The 20,251-nt window shown below is 44.6% G+C and overlaps 1 protein-coding gene across 1 annotated transcript in view; it reads right to left on the reverse strand.

Moving 5' to 3' along the window:
• LOC115099399 (semaphorin-4D-like) overlaps positions 1-20,251 on the reverse strand; it is a 180,947-nt gene that overhangs the window by 73,527 nt on the left and 87,169 nt on the right. The window contains exons 8-10 of the mRNA XM_029617029.1: positions 6,522-6,697; positions 6,270-6,426; positions 4,107-4,329 (exon numbers count right to left, since the gene is read on the reverse strand). Coding sequence (XP_029472889.1) covers positions 4,107-4,329; positions 6,270-6,426; positions 6,522-6,697 — 556 coding nt within the window. The remainder of the gene's footprint in view (positions 1-4,106; positions 4,330-6,269; positions 6,427-6,521; positions 6,698-20,251) is intronic.

A 20,251-nucleotide genomic window follows, 5' to 3' on the forward strand; every position in this document is an offset into this window, starting at 1 on the left:
CTTTGGTGAAGCTGGCTGCCACTCAGCGTGGTGTTCTTGGCTTGTGTGGGTACACATAGGGGATATGGGGGTAGATCCAGATACATCTCCATTGGTATTCCTTGGCGTAGGGCAAGATTATGGAATACATAGCAGAGCAGCACTATATCTGCTACTCTGGGTGGGGCATACATTAAACCTCCATCCATTTTGTCCATTATGTCTACTTTTGAGAACTTCAAAGGTGCGTTCTATGGCACAGCGAGTGGAACACAAGCCTCATTGTATCTCATCTCCGCCAATGTGTTGGGAATAGCAACTGGGGTGAGAAGCCAGGTCCTGCAATCATATCCCAAATCTCCTGCAGCAAAGAACGAATGGGGGCATCATTCACACCTCTATCACTTTGAGATGGCTGCCAAACCACAGCATGCTATAAGACAGTAGAGGCTAACCTCTAGCTTAGTATGGGCCTTGAAAGACTATTTTCCTACCCTAAGTGCATGCCACCTTTTTCTGTGACACTATATGAACACTATAACACTAGCTGAATCTGGGTCAGATCTTCCAGACTAGTAAACTGCATCTGGAGATTCCACCAAATGTGTGGCAGCCCCTCACAACCAAGCTAAGGTTACTTGTTCATAGCAGTCATCAAACTCAAAAGCAGTACATCAGAGCTGCCATACCTGTCCTAGCACAAAAACCTCTACCTCATGCTCTGAATGTGCAAGTCCCTGGCTGCTCTGCAACATGTCCTCCAGAGATACAAATTTGTCTGCCTTGACACAGGAAATATGCTAGGCCCAAAATATATAGGCCATTGCTTCTGGTTTACATGTGTGATGGGCAACATAAACTGTGCCTGACATCCTGGCTGACCCATCACTAACAGGATACATCTGATCTGCGAGTACCAGCAGTGTGGAGGACACTTAAAAGTTGTGATTAACCAGTATTTCAACTGCTCTAAATAGGAGGATTGGAAAAGGCACATGTTTAGAGTGAACCCATAGAAAGTGTGTAGTGGCTGCTTACACACAAAGCTTTATGGCAAGTGCATTGTTTGGCCTCACAAGATTAGCAGGCCTCTAGAGCATGGGGAGAGAAAGCCAGGCTCTGGTGCAATGGCATACAGACCTAACTGTACAAGTCACTTGTCATATTAACGATGCTGTTATATCCCCCACAACCTTCCCCCATGTCCATGCTATTTGGTGCAAACACATAGCCAGAGAGGGAATAGAGAAAGAAGCATTTTTCTTACCTACAAGCCAAGCGTCACCACAGAGGCCATCTTCAAAACTTTCAAAGAGGCCTGATTGCTGAAGTATAAAGGAATCATGTGTGGCTCCTGGGTACCTGGCCACCATATCGCAGAGGCGCAGTCAAGAGTCACAGACCACTTGCACGTTGAGGGAGTGGAAGAGCTATCTGTTGTGGGAGATCTCCTCCCTGTCACGGGGTGGGATGATGGCTACATGAGTGCAACCGATAGCTCCCAGAGCATTAGGAAAGTGAGGTATGACATAAAACTGCTCTTCACTTCCATCATGTTCTGCCTGTCCTGAGGAAATGCTATGTAGCAATTAATGTGGTCACATACAGCTCTTATGAACTAGCCCAGACAGTGGGAAAAAGTGGTTTGGGACATTTTCCCGATGACCACCTACTGTCATCTGGAAAGAGCTGGATGCCAGGAAATGCAAGGTGGTCAATAGTTTGATGATCCCTGGTATAGCGTGGAACCTTTCCGTGACTGGATCCAGATGTCTCAGATTTCTTCATATAATTCCAGGATAACTTGATAGCTGAAGAGATACCTGCTAACCACATAATCTTCTGGCATATCTAGCAATGAAGCTCATAGAGGAACGATGCACTCCCTGTATCTCCTCTGTCTTGGCTGGCTGCCTGAATGCCATGGGCCACGACCCTCTCCCTGCAGGGCCCGTGGCTCAGGGTCCAGTGCATGGACTTCCCTAGATAGGTTGGAACTTCCCTTGCCTGTTCTTGTGTTTGTTGTTCTTGTTGTCTGCGACACGCATCCTGAAGCAGCTAGTATCCCCCACAAGTAAACCTGCCACAAACATAATAGGTTTAGGAAGACAGCCCAGATAAGAAAAGGTGTTCTTATTGGCCCAGGAGGGCATGTAAGGTGTGTCTGATTGAAGGCCTCATTTTATTGCATGGGATAATAGCTGCGATAATAGCCGCAATCTGCGATAATGGCCATGGGCGCATGACAAAAACTTTTTTCCCCTCTACCACAAAAAAAAAAGGTGTAGTTATTTCTGATGTTAGATCTCGCATTAGTGTGCATTAATCTATTGTGGAATGCGGTAGGTCACCTTAATTTGCATTAACTCTTCCCACTTGCATACTAAAATTAAAATTTGCATGCTAGCTTGCATTGCTCTATTTATCGCACACGCAACTCATGTTGGACTCCATTTAGAGCACATTACAGCCCTAATGCATTTTGATGAATGACCTTGTTAGCCAGTTAGAACTAATCCTAAGTTACGATGTAAATTCAGTAGCATGGCAAAGCCGCTAAATATATGTGTATATGTGTGCACTTCGCTGGATAAGTCTACCCTGCTACATTTAGACCTTCTATATGATGTGTCTAAACTTAGACATAAACTTATATGGCTAACTCTGAATATCGGTGGATAGGCATATAAGTTAAACACCTAAATTGCTCCGCCCCCTAATCTGCCCAGTATATGCCTACTTTTTGTGTATTTATCTTTTAGCCATATAAGGGACTTATTCGGTAAAGTGGTGGGCACTGAACATACGTGCATATTCAGCAGCAACTACTTAGTTGCATAAGTCCCGCTTCACTGGCTAAGTAGCGCTGAACGCGCTTTGAATATCGGGCCAGTGTCTACATTGGGGTCAACAGGTACCACAAAATTCATTAATTAAAAAACAAAGAAAATCCAGATAACCAGAACCCCTAATCAGAAAGAATAAGGCATGTTGGTGAGAGCAGTTTCACAACTGGTAGAGATAAAGAATGTTCCCTGAAAATAATCTATGAATGCAAGAACTGTGGATACAATTCAGTTCATAAATCTTTGTAAATTTAATTCTTCAGTTGAGTCTCTTGTTCATGTTGCTCAATCAAGGGCAAAATTACCTCTATAGCCACAAAGATCATTTATATTAATCCTTGCCGTAGATCTGAAAACAACTTATTTGCAAACACAGGATCAAAACCTCTCTGTACAGAGATTCAACCAATTAGGTGTTCCGGTTACCCAAATTTTCTTAATTTATATGTAGAGACCCTTAAGTCAAAGATACAAAGGGAGGAAAGTCCACACTCCATGCACAATAAAAGATGCAGAAGAGTGCAGAGACTATAATCGTCCAGTTTTCTTTTACTTTATGTTATTGAACATCACTTTGATTTATATAAGTAAGACAGTATATTAAAATAAAAAACTAAACTTTAACTTTAATCTGCTCTTTTAATTAATCTTATTTTTCTGTGTTATTTTCTCCCACAGCAGTCTCTGATGCTCCCCAATTCCCAGACAGCAAGCCCAGATGGCTCAGGACATCCCTGCCAGCCTTAGTTTGAGGTTCCCCATCTGCAGTGTTCCTTGGCTAACAGGGACTGTCACAGAAGCAGCAGTTATCTTCCTTCTCTACCTAAGCACCAACTCCATGATCATGCCCATCTGATTTCGATGAGGAATATGATTTAATGACAGTAATATACGTTTATTTCTAATATGCACCAAAAGTGCCCAAGATATGGTACAACAATTCCAATAGCAATATAAAACCAAAGGAGGTAATTTTCAAAAGGATTTACACATGTGAAACTGTGTTTTACATGTATAAATGGGGTTTTGAAAATTGCTACTTTTACGCACGGAACGCCTTGAAAATTCATTCCATAAGGCTGAATTGCCAAAAGGTTTTATGCATGTGAATGGGTTTTTGAAAGTTGCTACGATATATGTACTTACGCACAAAACGTCTTTGAAAATTACCTCCAAAGACAAGAAAATCATTTACCTTCTTGTCTTTCCCAGAACACAGATTACATATCTGAATATACTCACACAAATAAAAATATAAAAACACATTTCCAGCAAGCATACCTGTACCAAGGAACATGACATTGTAAGTATTGCTGTCCAGGGCTTCCACACGATCTACAACAATTTGTGTATAGATTGCATTTTTCTTTAATAACTGGGGTTTATTCCCGATAGGGTTCACAGTGTCGAAAATCAGAGGATGGTTTTGTACAAATTCCAGATGACTGGTTGGCAGATCGATGGAGCTGTTGTATTTTCTTTCGTTGTCAAAACTATTTATGCACTGTCACAACAACAAAAGATAGAAGATACATTTATTTTTCTTTCAATGCATCCTCCAAACTGCTGAACCCACTCCCAGGTTATTTACTTTTGAGTTCACACATTTACTGAACCTGATTCATCTCGTTGGATCTTTAAGCCTTGTGGGTCAGCAGAACAAGTTCATTGGCTTGTGGTTTCAAAGTGCAGTTACCCACAGTTTGCTTCCACATTTCGCAGACTGCTGGATTTGCTGCATTAAACATTTAGCACCAAGGTCATCCCTAAACAGATTGCTATACTCCTGATTCTCAATCTTGATCTTTTGATGAGCTGAAAAAGTTTGTCTAGGTTCTTACTTCACATTTGACAGCAAAAGCAGAGAGAAACATTGAAGTTAGTACTTGCCGGTGATAACTGGCAGATCCCCTAGAGCCAGCCTTTATATTTAGATTTTCTCTTGTCTTCTGAAGACAGAAGGTGAGGCAGCCAAGGCATGCTTCTGGTATCCTGGCTTCACCAGACATTTGGATTTCAGAAAGCTTACAGTTTCTATAAACTGTACTGTTTAGGACAGCAATTTCACAGATGTTTATGACAGTGACAGACCACAACATGGCCATAGAAACAAATTATTACATAGCCCAAAGGACTGAAGTTGTGTAATTGGTAATGGCTAGGAAATGAAAATGAAGAAATGGGGTAATCTGTATTACATGTAAAGCTAACAGTTCTACATGGAGCAGCAGCCACTATCTTTAGCAACTTGCTGGGCAGACTAGATGGACCAAACTTGCCATTATCTGTTGTCATTTACTATATTACTTTGTAAATATTTATGTATATCATTTTCTGAACCATCCTCTTTACGTTGCAACTCAAATAACCAATTTAAACAAACATAACAGTCCCATGTCATTAATGACATCACTAGCCCAAGCTGGGTATGAACATCATTTACAGATGCACTGAGGCCTTTTGTAATCTTTAGCTGTTGGCAGGATGGGAGTCTGCTGGCGGTTCATGAGCATCTTTTGATCTTGGCTGCTGGCAGGATGCGGTCTGCCGGTGGCCATAGGTTCTTTTGTAATCTTTGGCCATCAGCGAGATTGCCCCCCCTCTGAGCAACTACCCTGTGCAAGTACATAGCTTGTGAGGTGGATTGTGCCAGCCCTAATTGGATTATGCTGCAATCATGAAGGAATCAGGCCAAACTGAGGCCAAGCTGGAGGTATTAGAGTAGTTTGGGGTCAATCTCGGTGGGGAGGAGGGTTCCAGAGACTCCTGGAGTCCGGTGAGACAGGGTAAGAGGGAATGGAAACACTGGGTTGGACTGATAATGGAGTTCCGCATGGGCTGGCTTTGGATTGTGCTGGTATGCAGCTGGGGAGGGGGATGGGGTGGAAAGTTTGCTGGGATCGGCTTAGAAAGAGGTCCTTCATTTATTGTTCAAAAGGTATCAGCTAGTACAGATCATAATAAAACATAAATCAAATAACAATATAAATTATAATAAAAAAGTAAACCATATCAAATACAGAAACATAATAAACACAACCAGTGCAGATATAAAAACAATTAATAAAAATTCTAATGCAACAGAGCATCAAAATCAGACAAATGCATAGCCCATAGTTATCTAACTGACAATAGAAATGGCCATGGAAAGAGGACATGAAAATCCAACAAATACCAAGCCTAACTATAAGTTTAATCACTAACAAACAGATCCTTATATAAACAAGCACGTTCTGCTCATCCTGATCACTCTACCATTCTAACCAGACAACAGCAGTACAATTAGTCACTAAACAGGGCCAGGACAGAGCAGAGAAAATTTCAGATTTTGATCAATCAGTCCTAGTATCCCCAACTCCTGACAGCCTTTAACATGGCCCCCTTGGTAAGAGAGAAAAAGAATGCCTGCCACTGTCTGCCACTTCCTCTTTATGCAGTACTTACCATTCCAGGTCGGGGTTCAGGGATATTTCCAGAGTATGGAACATACTTGATTTCCTTGTGATCTGTTACAAAACTCTGCATGTATTTTCCTGTTGCAAAAACCTCCTCTATAGAAGCCAAACTGTATGCGCACACAGCTGACATACCTATATTATTCCTTAATGGAGAAATAAAAGGATAATATTTCATCTTATTATTTTTATTTTTTATGCTAATGAATAGAAGTCTAAGCAAAGTGAAAATGCTACTTACAGATGTGCAGTGAAAACCCCATAAATCAAGGGTTCTTTTAAGCTTGGAGACTTCAGAATAAAGACATCGGTAATCACATGGAAAACATAATTCCCTTCTGGTAAGTGACACACCAATGTAGCTTTGAGAAATGTTGTCCATGTTTTCTCTAGTGTCCAAAATCCTCCTTGGTCCCCCTGGATAACAAGAGAACAAAGAGTCAAGCAGGGTACTAGCCAAAAAAAAGAAAAGTTATTACAGAAGTTTCTGTAGGGAATGCTTGGCTAAAAAGTCATGCTTTCCAGAAGGTTAGGTAGCTGGGCTCCAAATGTAGGGATAATGGAAGCATGCTCCAGGTCTTTGGTGCGTAACAAATAAGGCCTGAAGTCTAGTGCAGGAAAATCTAGCAGAGACCAGAGGTGGGGTGGAAAGTACAGCCAGTTCGGAAGATCTGCGTTCTTTCTTGGTGCTGTAAGGGAGAAGGAGTTGTGAGAAATATTCTAGGTCCTGTTTGTTCATGCACGTGAAGGCAAAAGCAAGATGTTTTGAATTTGATTCTGCTCTTTACTGGTAGCCTGTGTAGTCTAGATAGAATAGGTTTAAGTGGTCAGATGCTTTTACTCTTACTAGAATTCTTGCTGCTGCTGCATTATGTAGAAGCTGGAGGCATTTTGAATTGTATAGAGAGATGCCATTGAATACAGAATTGCAGTAGTCTATTCTGCTGGTGATTAGTGCATGGATTAAGATAGTTCCGAAGCTGGTGGATCTGACGCAGATGCATGAATGAGGTTTTTTACTACTTTTGAGTTGTGCATTTCCATAATGAGGTTTGGATCTAGGACCCCTATGCTTTGTACTGATTCTTTGGAATGTAACGGTGTGTCTAACAAATAAGGTAGTGACTTTAAGGGATGACTTTGACAGCTAATCCAGAGAAGTTACAAATTAGAAGGGTTCAATTTGAGCTTCTGATTGCTGAGCCATTGTGCCACTGATGTAAGACAATTAGTTAGATTTGAAATGGAGGGTGATTGTTTGGCTCTAATTTTGACGCAGAGTTGAATGTCATCTGCAAAAAGATGGCTTTCAATGTTGAAGGCCTGAATAAGGTCATAAAAACTTAAGAACATAAGTTGTCATATTGGGAAGACCAAAGATCCATCAAGCCCAGTATCCTGTTTCCACCAGTGGCCAATCCAAGTCACAAATACCTGGCAAGGTCACATATTAGATGGCTGTAAAAGTTAAAAAGAATAGGAGAGAGGACTGAGCCTTGAGGGACTTCACACCTGAGTTTATTGGCCCAAGTGACAGACTAGGTTCTGTTAGAGAGAAATGATTCAACCCAGTTTAGTGCGGTACTTTCAATGCCAATGTTGCATACTCACTGGAACTGGAACAGAAGTTGTTGGTGATTGTGTCAAAGGCAGCAGAGAGATCTAGAAAGACAAGGAGGGAATCACCACCTTGATTAGCATGCAAGTAGATGCTATTAGTGATGGCTGGTAGAACAGATTCAGTTCCATGGTCTTTCCTAAAGCTGGATGGTTGACAGTGTTATTTTCCTCAAGATTTTTGAAGAGTTGGAGATAGAAAAAGTAGTCTATTAGTTTATATAGGAAAGGGAGGTGAGAGACTGGGAAATAGTTGTCTAATATTTTTTTTATCTGTTCCAGGTTTCTTCATTATCAGTTTGATGATTGTGCTTTTCAGAGAAAGAGGGAAGATTCCTTGAGATAAGATGGCTCTTGCAATAATTGTCAGCCAAGGAGTTAAGTCTTGCTTCAGGTTGCAGATGAATCTTGATGGAATGGGGATCTAGTGGACTAGTTGATTGACTGATTCTCTTTAAATACCTTAACTCCTTGTGCAGCCCTGAAGTGTACTTTACTCTCCTTTTGATTTCTGTTCAATTCCTTTAATTCTTTCTGCAGCATCTGGTAGGCACCTTTCACTCCCTTTATGTAACACTTAGGGGCAGATTTTAAAAGACTTATGTGGGTAAATCCAGCTGAATTTATTTATATACCAACATTTGATCTGAAATCACATCGGTTTACATTCAGGTACTGTAGGTATTTCCCTATACTCAGAGGGCTTACAATCTAAGTTTGTACCTGAGGCAATGGAGGGTTGTGACTTGCCCAGGGTCACAAGGAGTGACAGTGGGACTCAAACGCTGGTCTCCTGGCTCATAGCCCACTGCTCTAATCACTAGGCTATTCCTCTGCCCTTTAAGCATGTAAGGGGGGGGGGGGGGTGTTACGTGTGCCTAGCCTATTTTGCATAGTCCCGGTGGCGCGTGTAAAGCCCCGGGACCTGCGTATGTCCCGGGGCTTGAAAAAAGGGGCAGGGCATGGGCAGTCCGGGGCGTGACCGGGTTGCACGCACAAATCTATGCCCGCGCGTAGGTATTAAAATCTGCCCTATAGGGCCTAATTTTCTAAAGCATTTAAACTCTTAAAACTGGGTTTTACATGTGTAAATTAACTTTACCCGTGAAAATGGGCTTTTGAAATTTGCTATAATGTATGCCATTGAATTGCCCATAGGATTTATCTGTGCAAATGCACTTTACATGCATAAATGGCTTTTGAAAATTGCTACAATAGTAGATACATTTTCACATGCAAATGCTTTTGAAAATTGCCCCATAGTATAGCAGCAATAAAGTTATTGTTACCTTTACGTTGTTCTCTTCTTTTTAGTGCACTTTACTGGGCTCGCTTCTTTTACATGAATCTCTGTACACTTTTGTTTCTTTCAGGATGAAAGACTTCTCTTTCTCTCTCATAGGTTTGATTTAATGATTCTTGGGTATCAAGGGCGATCGGCTCCAAGAGGAACAAAATATTACTTGAACCCAAAAAGGGAAAAATCAAGCAAGAAGCAGGAAGGGTGGAATAAAAACTTCCTTGCCTCCAACAGAGAAGATAGTGCAAAAAGACATTTAATTTAAAAATATAATTTCTCTGTATTGGGTCACCAGACAGCTTTATCCTCTGGAGGAGAGAGAAAAGTCTGCCAGAATCTTCCCTTAAACATGATTTCACCTCACACAGCAGATACCCCAATCCACTGTGAAGGGGTACCAAGGCACTCACAGGGGATGCTCCAAAATTGGCTTAAAAAGTCCAAAACAATCAAAATGGCAAGCAGCTGACTCTTAAAATGGAAACTTCCTTTCTCCCTTTCCTTAAATTGGGAGGAAAATTATAGAACAAGATCCAGAGAGTTCTGTTTCCCACAAAAGTTGAATGCATGCATTCAAGACTAGTATTTCCTCCTTAGAAATAGAAATTCTCATTAGAAAAATAAACCCCACATCCCACCCAGCAGACGCAAATCCGATAAAATCACTAAAAGCTATTCCAAACATAATAGCCAAACCCACAGCCGAAATCATAAACACATCCCTAACCCAGGGTTATGAATCGAAGGTGGACCCCTGTTTCAAGGTAAAGTCAGTGCTACCTAAAAGGAAACAATCCCCTTAGGTCTCTACCATCGAAGGGCGAGGCCGAATGCTGTAGCTGTTGAACGAAGACTTCACCCTGGGAGCTCGTGATCCCCCCAGGAGGAGCCCATAGAGACCCAGCCGCTGGGACTTAGGAGACTCCCCTGAAGACTGAAGAAAGGTCTGGATGCAGGCGCGTGGATTACAGACTGCTGGCGCCTCCAGCAGGTCGTAGTAGTCTTGAAGAAAGAGTCGCGGAGTAGTCCAGAGTCGGTCCGAGGGTTCGGTACACAAGAAGGGTCGACAGCCAGTCCAGGTTCAAATCAGGAGAAGGGTCAGAAGCCAGTCCAAGAGAAATCAGGAGAAGGGTCACAAGCCGTACCAGGATCAAGCTACGGGAACACGAACGCCGGTCCAAAGGTCAGAAGCCAAGAGTCAATCCAACGGAGCGGGGAAGCAGAGTGGGATGAAGAACCAAACCAGGAACACGGAGCTCAGGACGAAACCCAGCCAGGAGCCTTGATACCAAGGCAAGGTCTGAGGATCAGAACTTGCCTTAAATACAGGAAGTCGAGGGAGGAGTCTCAAGAGGAGCCATGACTATTTCCTGTCATGGCTCCTTTAAGAAATCTCATCAGCTGTGCGCGCGGCTCTAGTAGAGACAGAGGGGGAGGAGCCAGCCCGGCCAAGAGGAACCCATGCGGCCTGGCCAGGCAGTGGCAGCGGCCACAAGAAGGGAACCAGAGAGGGCTACCTCCCACCGCAGGAGCCCTCGAGGAAGCCCGATGCCTCGGGTATGTTTATTTTTGCCGCGACCACCGGCCCGACCCTGGTTGCGGCCTGCCATGATACTCGGCCCCGACCAGGGGCTGCCACGGCCGGCGGCTCTAACAGTACCCCCTCCTTTAGGCATCCCCCTAGAAGGCTTGGGTTTACCAGGGTTTTTGGCGTGAAAGTCCTTGAGAAGAGACATCCAGTATATTCTTAGCAGGCTCCCATGAATTCTCCTCAGGGCCGAATCTTTCCCACGCTAGAAGGTATTCCCAGGTGTTGCCCCATCTCTGGACATCCAGAACATCACGTACTTGGTATATGGTTTCGTCCACTGCAGTATGTTGCACAACATCGGGAGTTTTCCGGGTAGGCCAAGTGAGGACTAACGGCTTCAGAAGGGACACATGGAAGGAGCTGTGGATTCTCAACATGGCGGGTAGTCAAAGCTGGTAAGTTACAGGACCTAATTGTCGCATCACCGGAAAAGGTCCAATGTAGCAAGGGGCTAATCGCATAGAAGGAACTCTCAGACGATGTGTCGGGTGCTAAGCCACACCTTTTCCCCTGGACAAAACTGGGGAGCCCTTCGTCGATGTTGGTTGGCAAATCTCTTTGTGGAGTGAGCTGGGTCGCGTAACATCCGTTGAGTCTGAACCCAAAGTTGTTTCAGTTGTGCAGCAGTTAGCTGGGCCGCAGGCGAAGGAACAGGCAAGGTTGGCCTGGGCTGATGACCAAAGACAATCTGAAAAGGGAATGCCCCTGTCGAGGTACCGGCATGCGAATTGTGGGAGAATTCAGCCCAGGAAAGAAGTGACGCCCAATCATCCTGTCGAGAGTTGACATAGATCCGTAGAAATTGTTTTAATGTTCGATTCGTACGTTCCGCCTGACCATTGGAACGCCGTGGTAAAGTCCAGAGAAATACGAAACTTCTTGTAGAGGTTGAGCCAGTATCGAGCCGTGAACTGAGGACTACGGTCTGAGGTGATATGCTGTGGCAGTCCGTGGAGTCGGAAAATGTGAAGCATGAATAATTGAGCCAGCCGAGGAGCAGACAGGAGGGAGGGCAGCGGGATAAAGTGGGCCATTTTAGAAAAGCGATCCACTACTACCCATATCACAGTATTGCCTTCAGATGGTGGAAGTTCCACAATGAAGTCTGTGGAGATATGTGTCCATGGTTTCGTGGGAATTGGCAGCGGTTGTAAAAGACCCCAAGTTTTTCTGTAGGAATTTTATGTTGAGCGCAAGTTGGGCATGAGTCCACATAAGCTCGTATATCCTTACGCATCTCAGGCCACCAATAGTATTGTTGGAGGAGTTTTTGAGTTCGAATTTGTCCGGGATGTCTGGCTAATTGGGAATCGTGACCCCAAGCCAATACTTTATTACGGAGTCTTTTAGCACCACTGTTTTACCCGGTGGAACTGTGAATGTCGCAGAGAGAATAATGTGAGCCGGGTCAATAATATGTTGTACGGCCTCTTCAATATCGTCAGTGGAGAAGGATTGAGATAAGGCATCAGCTTTAATGTTCTTATCGGCTGGTCGGTAGTGTAGTTCAAAATTAAAACGTGTGAAAAAGAGTGCCCAACGAGCCTGACGTGGGTTCAAACATTGAGCTTGCTGAAGATATATCAAGTTTTTATGGTCCGTGAAGACTGTTATGCGGTGTTGCGCTCCCTCTAACCACTGCCGCAACTCCTCAAAGGCCAGCTTAATGGCGAGAAGCTCCTTATCCCTGATGGAGTAATTGCGTTCTGCTGGAGAAAATTTCTTGGAGAAGTACGAGCAAGGATGAGATGTTCCTGATGTGTTGGTCTGACTTAAGACGGCTCCAACTCCCTCTGCTGATGCATCCACTTCTAGCATAAATAGAAGTCTGGGATCAGGATGTCGAAGATACGGTTGTCTATACTCAATACTCAAACACATGAGGACTACCACTCTTATCATTTAAGCTTAACACATTTCAAAACCCAGGGAATTAGTATCAGAATATTTGTGCTCAATCGTTTAGGTTCTTGCCCTTACAGGGCTACAACCATTTTCATGGCAGCAATAGCACTTGATTTTTCACCTCATTTACCAATACCCACTAAATAGCAATTTTTATTTTCCAACTTTTTTAAAAATTGCACACTAATTTAATGTTACTTATCTTTTTCTTTTCTTTTTCAAAAGCACTTCGTTTTTTCAAAACCACTCTGTGAAACCTCCTTCCAACACCTCCTCTCGTGACTCGAAGTTACCTCTGCCTTTAAGGCAATTCAGCCTCCTGCTATTTTTGTGAACTAACCCAGAGCCTCCACCCCTAGCATAACCCATTGCTGCATGGGCTGGGTCTTCATGGGACTAACCTAAGACATGGGATGGAGGCCAGGTAGAAAATGTGAGTGATAAGGATGTGCATTTGTTAGGTTTTGGATGTCCATTCGTTTCATTCATTTCACACATATATATCAAATGGACAAATGTATGCACAAAACAAATGATGTACGCATACATTTATTATGAGTCCATATGGGTGCACACCATTTGTTATGAGTACATTCATTCATTCATTCGATATGCATCCAAACGAATGAAACAAATAGATGCTCAAATGCACATCTCTAGTGAGTGATGCCCCTGTCATTTTTACTCCGAGGAACCAAAAAACAAATTGGAAGCTGATCCAGTTGTCTGTGCAGCAAAGAAGAAATGGAGATCGGTGTATGAAATGCCCTTTATTCGCAATTAGCCCGACTCTGGCCGAGTTTCGCTCTATAATCTAGAGCTGCCTCAGGGGCAACTAAAACCAAACATATTACAATTTCTGGTGTCCCTGTATGTGTTTTTAATTGTAATATGTTTAGTTTTAGTTGCCCCTGAGGTAGCTCTAGATTACAGAGCGAAACTCAGCCAGAGTCGGGCTAATTGCGAATAAAGGGCATTTCATACACCGAGCTCCATTTCTTCTTTGCTGCACATTTTTACTCCGAGTCCATCCTCAACCTCAATTCCATTGCCAGCATCAGCCTCCAAGAATGTAGAGAAGAGATCATAAAAGACATCCCTGATTTGGAGGCACTTTAAAATGAAGAAGGATCCATGTTTTGCTCAGTGTGTTCACTGCAGGAAGGATATCAGAGAAGAGAAGCAAATGGGATTTCTCATAAACACTAGGGATGTGAATCGTGTAATCGATCGTCTTAACGATCGATTTTGGCTGGGGGGGGGGAGGAAATCTGATCGTCTTAGTTTTTTTGGTTAAAAAATTGTTTTATCGGGTGAGGGGGAGGGCGGGAAAACCGGCACACCAAAACAACCCTAAAACCCACCCCGACCCTTTAAAATAAATCCCCCACCCTCCCGAACCCCCCCAAAATGTTTTAAATTACCTGGGGTCCAGTGGGGGGGGGGGGGGGGGTCCCGGCGCGATCTCCCGCTCTCTGGCCACGGCTGCGTTAATAGAAATGGTGCCGGTGGCCCTTTGCCCTTATCATATGACAGGGCAAAAGTAGCGCCGGCGCCATTTTGGCTCCTGGCTACCGACGTCACGAGTGCAGGAGATCACTCCCGGACCCCCGCTGGACCCCCAGGGACTTTTGGCCAGCTTGGGGGGGCCACCTGATCCCCAGAAGACTTGCCAAAAGTCCAGCGGGGGTCCGGGAGCGACCTCCTGCACGCGGGCTGTATTGCCAATATTCAAAATGGCGCCGGCGCTACCTTTGCCCTCACTATGTCATACGGGCCGACGTCACCCGTATGACATAGTGAGGGCAAAGGTAGCGCCAGCGCCATTTTGAATATTGGCAATACGGCCCGCGTGCAGGAGGTCGCTCCCCCCCCCCCAGGTCCCTACGTGCTCCTCCCGGGGGGACCTCGGGCTTCCAGTGGTGAAGCTCAACGTAGCCTCTATCTCCTCCAGTGCTCCGCCCCCTGGGGCAGTTGCTTCATGGTTCCAATCAGGAGGCAGTTCTTCATTGCCTCAGGACAAGGGTCCACCCCCGAGCGCAACATCCACCCTCCAACAGCTACCCACTTAAGAACTTGAATAGCACCTGCTAATGTCAAGAATGGCTATGATATCCCTATGGAAATAAATAAAAACTGTAGTGTCAATATCTATTTATTTTTTTTGGCCCAGGAGTTTCCTCCTGTTCATTTAGCCTCTATTGGGCTATGGCAACATGAGCTTTCATTCACAAATATCCAAGGATTTCTCCCTTATTTTATAACTCTCCACCTATTGTGGTCACTGCAATAATAGCCCTTAATGAGGTAACAGACTACAGCTTCCTCCAGAACTCGGTACATGTTCAACCTATCTGCCACAGTCAAGCGATTGCTGAAATTCCCCTTGCCCAGTGGTTATGAACACTGTCTTCACAGCGTCTCTACTCCTGACTGGTTTGGGGAGCAGATGACCGGCCCAGGAATTCCACATAGCTGTGTGTGGTCCTGTCAATGAGCCAGCCCTGGCTAGCTTTCAGCACTTGGTTTTCAAACCATATTAGAAGAAATGTTACAGTCTTGTGCAATCAGAAGGCCAGGGAATTTATTATTTTAAAAAAGCTATAGGTATAATATTGGACATAAAAACCCACAAGAAAATAGGGAAACTCACTAACAAAAATCTCATAAAATGAACATCTTGAGCATTAGATAAACATGCAAAAGTCAGGAAAGTTGTACTTTCAGAAGCCTCAGCAACTACAATGTGGCATCCTGTACATTGTCCCAACATCACAACTGGACTTCTACATGATTTGTTTACAGATTTTTTTTTTCACTATGGTTTCATCATTTCTGTCATTTAAGCTAAACATCACGGGTGGGAAGGGAAAGTGAGAAAAATGGTGAAGGAAATATACAGTCCTTTCATAAAATGGCAGCGTATATCATGAACTTCTAATACACAATACAAATACAGAGATACAAACAGATTTGAAAGAGATTCACGGACTAAAGGAGTCATCTACTAAGCCGCAGACTTTACCCTGGAGGAAGAAAATACTGTGGTGTTTACTGAACTACGATATTTGATAATGCAGGTTAGGAAACCTTGTATTTTTCCTGGCAGTAAAATACCATGGGATACTACCCCCAAAAATACCCCATAATGACAGCCTCTCACATGACAGGACATCAGCTGAAATGCAGCTGCTGGCACCATTTTACTTTAGTGCCTGGTCCGGAGCTAAGGGGCACTTTGGGCCCCACCAGGCAACCAAGCTTGCCGAGGTGTGATGGGAGGAGATCAGAGGTAGGCTTGGTTTAGAAGGTTCCTTGAGGCTGGGTGTTTTTCTAAGAGTTGGGATTGGGAAGGGAGTGGGAGATGCTGCACCAAGTATATTTGTGTGGTTTTTTCCTTGTTTTTTTTTTTAATATTAGGCATGGGGACACATCTAGGGGCAGCAGAAGGTGGTGAGACGAGGGTCTCACAAGATATCAGGAGGGTTTTCACATGTTGGGGAGGGTTGGTTAAAGGCCATTCTGGCTTTTTACATGATGGCAGCCTCGGGAGCATTAGGACACCTGAGTTGTAGCAAAATTTCATTAAAATAACCTGGATTGCAATTTTTCATATAAAACATTTTTGGTGGATTGGTTGTGTCCCAAAGGGCCATTAAATCGTTTACAGGTGGGAGCTGCCTCCATGGGCTTGATTTCTAGGGATGTGCAGAAGGAAAAAATGTGTTTTTATTCGGTATTCATTTCACCTGGACCCAAATCCGTTGCATTCATTTCGGGGGGGGGGGGGGGGGGGGGGGGAACCAATTCATTGATTAGTTTTATTCTTTTTCCGATTTCCCATTAAAGTCAAAGGGGGAAGTATTTACAGCCTATTTTTGGCTGCAGAATTGGAGTTTTCTTATCAATTCTGATGAAACTTCTGGGAAGCAATCATCAGAACGAGAAAAGAGCTCCAAGGTACTTAGACTGTGGCAAAGTGGCACCAAAGTGGCATGAATAGCCTAAGGCACCTTAAAGGGGCAAAAGGGTACCAGGAGTGGCAAGAGTGCTTTAACAGAGGTGCAAAGCAGCAGCGAGAGTGCCAAAAACACACCACAGCTTTATAAGAGAGCACCGATAACAGATGCATGAACCCTCGAAGGCAGCATGACAGGCAAAGCGGTAAAACAAGTGGCATTAACATCCTACAGCACAATGAAAGGGGAACATAGCAAGCAGAAAGACTAGCACCAACACACTGAGGAACCATGATAGTGGCAAGAACACCACAAGGAGTTGAGTGAGTCATCTGGTGTATGGCAGCAAGGCAGAGTGGCAGAAAGCTGATAGGAGCAAGACAGGCTGGCAGAGCTGAGGTAGTCAGATCCCTGTGGTTTTGATAGGGGCAAGACAGGCTGGCCCCGGGGAGAGTTCCCTTTCTTTTGCGTAGGAAAGGGTTCCCTAGAATGGGTTTGTCCCTAGAGTGGGATGTTTAACATTGGCATCTAGTGAGCTTTTGCTGGTCTTTTAAAATCTGGTGGAGTTAGCAGATATACAAACGAGAATTTTCAAGGCCGAGGCGGAGGAGGTTACCATGTGAACAGCGGTTCAACATGGGTCAACAGGTACTAAGAGATAGGCCTGCTACCCCCGGGGAGAGTTCCCTTTCCTTTGAGCAGGAAAGGGCTCCCCGGAATGGGTTGCTATCTAGAGTGGAGCACGAGACTTCAAAGCATGTTTGTTTTAATTAAGGATCCATGCTGTGAAGTATTAGTATTTTGAATTGCCAGAGACTGAGGGTTCCCTTTGTATTAAGGGTTCAGCCGTTAGGACCAGAAAAAGCGTTGACGTCATCTCCCGCCCAAATCTATAATATCAACCTATTTTGACTTTGTAGTTTACACAGTACCTCTGTAAACTATGGGAAGACAGAGGATGAACTAAAGTGCAACTACCACCAGTTTTCTATAGTACTAGAAACATTACTGTTGTCACCTAAGAAAGATTTCGGGAACATGGCCCATATTATAAAGGTCAGGAAAACTATTGAGCATATGAACTATGCAAGTTCCAAACATCTTAATTCAGCTTTTTATGTTCTTACATTCCAAATGTGGATGGACAGGCACAGCATTCGAGGTCAAGCCCTTTTAGGGACATAAGGCCTGGCTGGACAGGCACAGCAATCGAGAATAGAGGTCAAGCCCTTGTAGGGATGTAAAGCCTGGATGGACAGGCAGGCACAGCATTGGAGGATAGAGGTCAAGCCCTTTTAGGGACATAAGGCCTGGACAACAGGCACAGCAATCAAGGATAGAGGTCAAGTTCTTGTAGGGACATAAAGCCTGGACAGACAGGCACAGCATTCGAGGTCAAGCCCTCGTAGGGACATAATGCCTGGACGGACAGGCACAGCATTAGAAGTTAAGCCCTTTTAAAGACGTAAGGCCTGGACGGATAGGCATAGCATTAGAGGTCAAACACTTGTAGAGATGTAAAGCCTGGATGGACAGGCACAGAATTAGAGGTCAAACCCTCATAGAGACATAAATCCTAGATGGACAGGAACAGCATTAGAGGTCAAACCCTCGTTGAGATGTAAAGCCTGGACGAACAGGAACAGCATTAGAGGTCAAACTCTCATAGAGACGTAAATCCTGGATGGACAGGCACAGCATTAGAGGTCAAACCCTTGTAGAGACGTAAAGCCTGGGCGGACAGGCACAGCATTAGAGGTCAAACCCTTTTAGGGACATAAGGCCTGGACAGACAGGCACATCATTAGAGATCAGACCCTTATAGGGACGTAAAGCCTGGACGGACAGGCAGGTACATCATTCGATGATATAGGTTAAGCCCTTTTAGGGACATAAGGCCTGGACGGACAGGCACAGCATTAGAGGTCAAACCCTGATAGAGACATAAAGCCTGGATGGATAGGCACAGCATAAGAGGTCAAACCCTCAAAGAGACGTAAATCCTGGACAGACAGGCACAGCATTAGAGGTCAATCCCTTGTAGAGGCATAAATTCTGGATGGACAGGCACAGCATTAGAGGTCAAGCCCTTTTAGGGACATAAGGCCTGGACAGACAGGCACAGCATTAGAGGTCAGGCCCTTGTAGGGACGTAAAGCCTGGACGGACAGGCAGGCACAGCATTCGAGGATATAGGTCAAGCCCTTTTAGGGACATAAGGCCTGGATGGACAGGCACAGCATTCGAGGTCAAGCCCTCATAGGGACATAAGGCCTGGATGGACAAGCACAGCATTCGAGGTCAAGCCCTCATAGGGACATAAGGCCTGGACGGACAGGCACAGCATTAGAGGTCAAACCCTCATAGAGACGTAAATCCAGGACGGAGAGGCACAGCATTAGAGGTCAAACCCTTGTAGAGATGTAAAGCCTGGATGGACAGGCAAGGCATTAGACATCAAGCCCTTTTAGGGAAATAAGGCCTGGATGGACAGGCGCAGCATTAGAGGTCAGGCCCTTGTAGGGACGTAAAGCCTGGACGGACAGGCAGGCACAGCATTCGTGGATAGAGGTCAAGCCCTTTTAGGGACATAAGGCCTAGATGGACAGGCACAGCATTAGAGGTCAAACCCTTGTAGAGACATAAAGCCTAGATGGACAGGCACTGCATTAGAGGTCAAGCCCTTTTAGGGACATAAGGCCTGGGCGGACAGGCACAGCATTAGAGGTCAAACCCTCTTAGAGACGTAAATCCTGGATGGACAGGCACAGCATTAGAGTTCAAACCCTTGTAGAGACGTAAAGCCTGGACGGACAGGCACAGAATTACAGGTCAAACCCTTGAAGAGACATAAAGCCTAGGCAGACAGGCACAGCATTAGAGATCAAGCCCTTTTAGGGACATAAGGCCTGGACGGACAGGCACAGCATTAGACATTAAGCCCTTTTAGGTACATAATGCCTGGATGGACAGGCACAGCATTAGAGGTCAAACCCTCATAGGGATGAGAGGCCTGGATGGACAGGCATAGCATTAGAGGTCAAACACTCATAGAGACATAAAGCCTGGACGAACAGGCTCAGCATAAGAGGTCAATCCCTTGTAGAGGCATACATTCTGGATGGACAGGCACAGCATTAGAGGTCAAGCCCTTTTAGGGACATAAGGCCTGGATGGACAGGCACAGTATTTGAGGTCAAGCCCTCATAGGGACATAAGGCATGGATGGACAGGCAGGCACAGCATTCGAGGATAGAGGTCAAGCCCATTTAGGGACATAAGGCCTAGACAGACAGGCACAGCATTAGAGGTCAAACCCTCATAGAGGCATAAATCCTGGATGGACAGGCACAGCATTAGAGGTCTAACCCTTGTAGAGATATAAATCCTGGACAGACAGGCACAGCATTAGAGATCAAGCCCTTTTAAGCACAGATGGCCTGGATGGAGAGGCACAGCATTAGAGGTCAGTCCCTTGTAGAGAAATAAAGCCTGGACGGAAAGTCACAGCATTAGAGGTCAAGCCCTTTTAGGGACATAAAGCCTGGATGGACAAGCACAGCATTACAGGTCAAACCCTCATAGAGCCATAAATCCTG

Source organism: Rhinatrema bivittatum, chromosome 1, assembly GCF_901001135.1.
Source record: "Rhinatrema bivittatum chromosome 1, aRhiBiv1.1, whole genome shotgun sequence".
In the NCBI taxonomy this organism is placed as follows: domain Eukaryota; kingdom Metazoa; phylum Chordata; class Amphibia; order Gymnophiona; family Rhinatrematidae; genus Rhinatrema; species Rhinatrema bivittatum.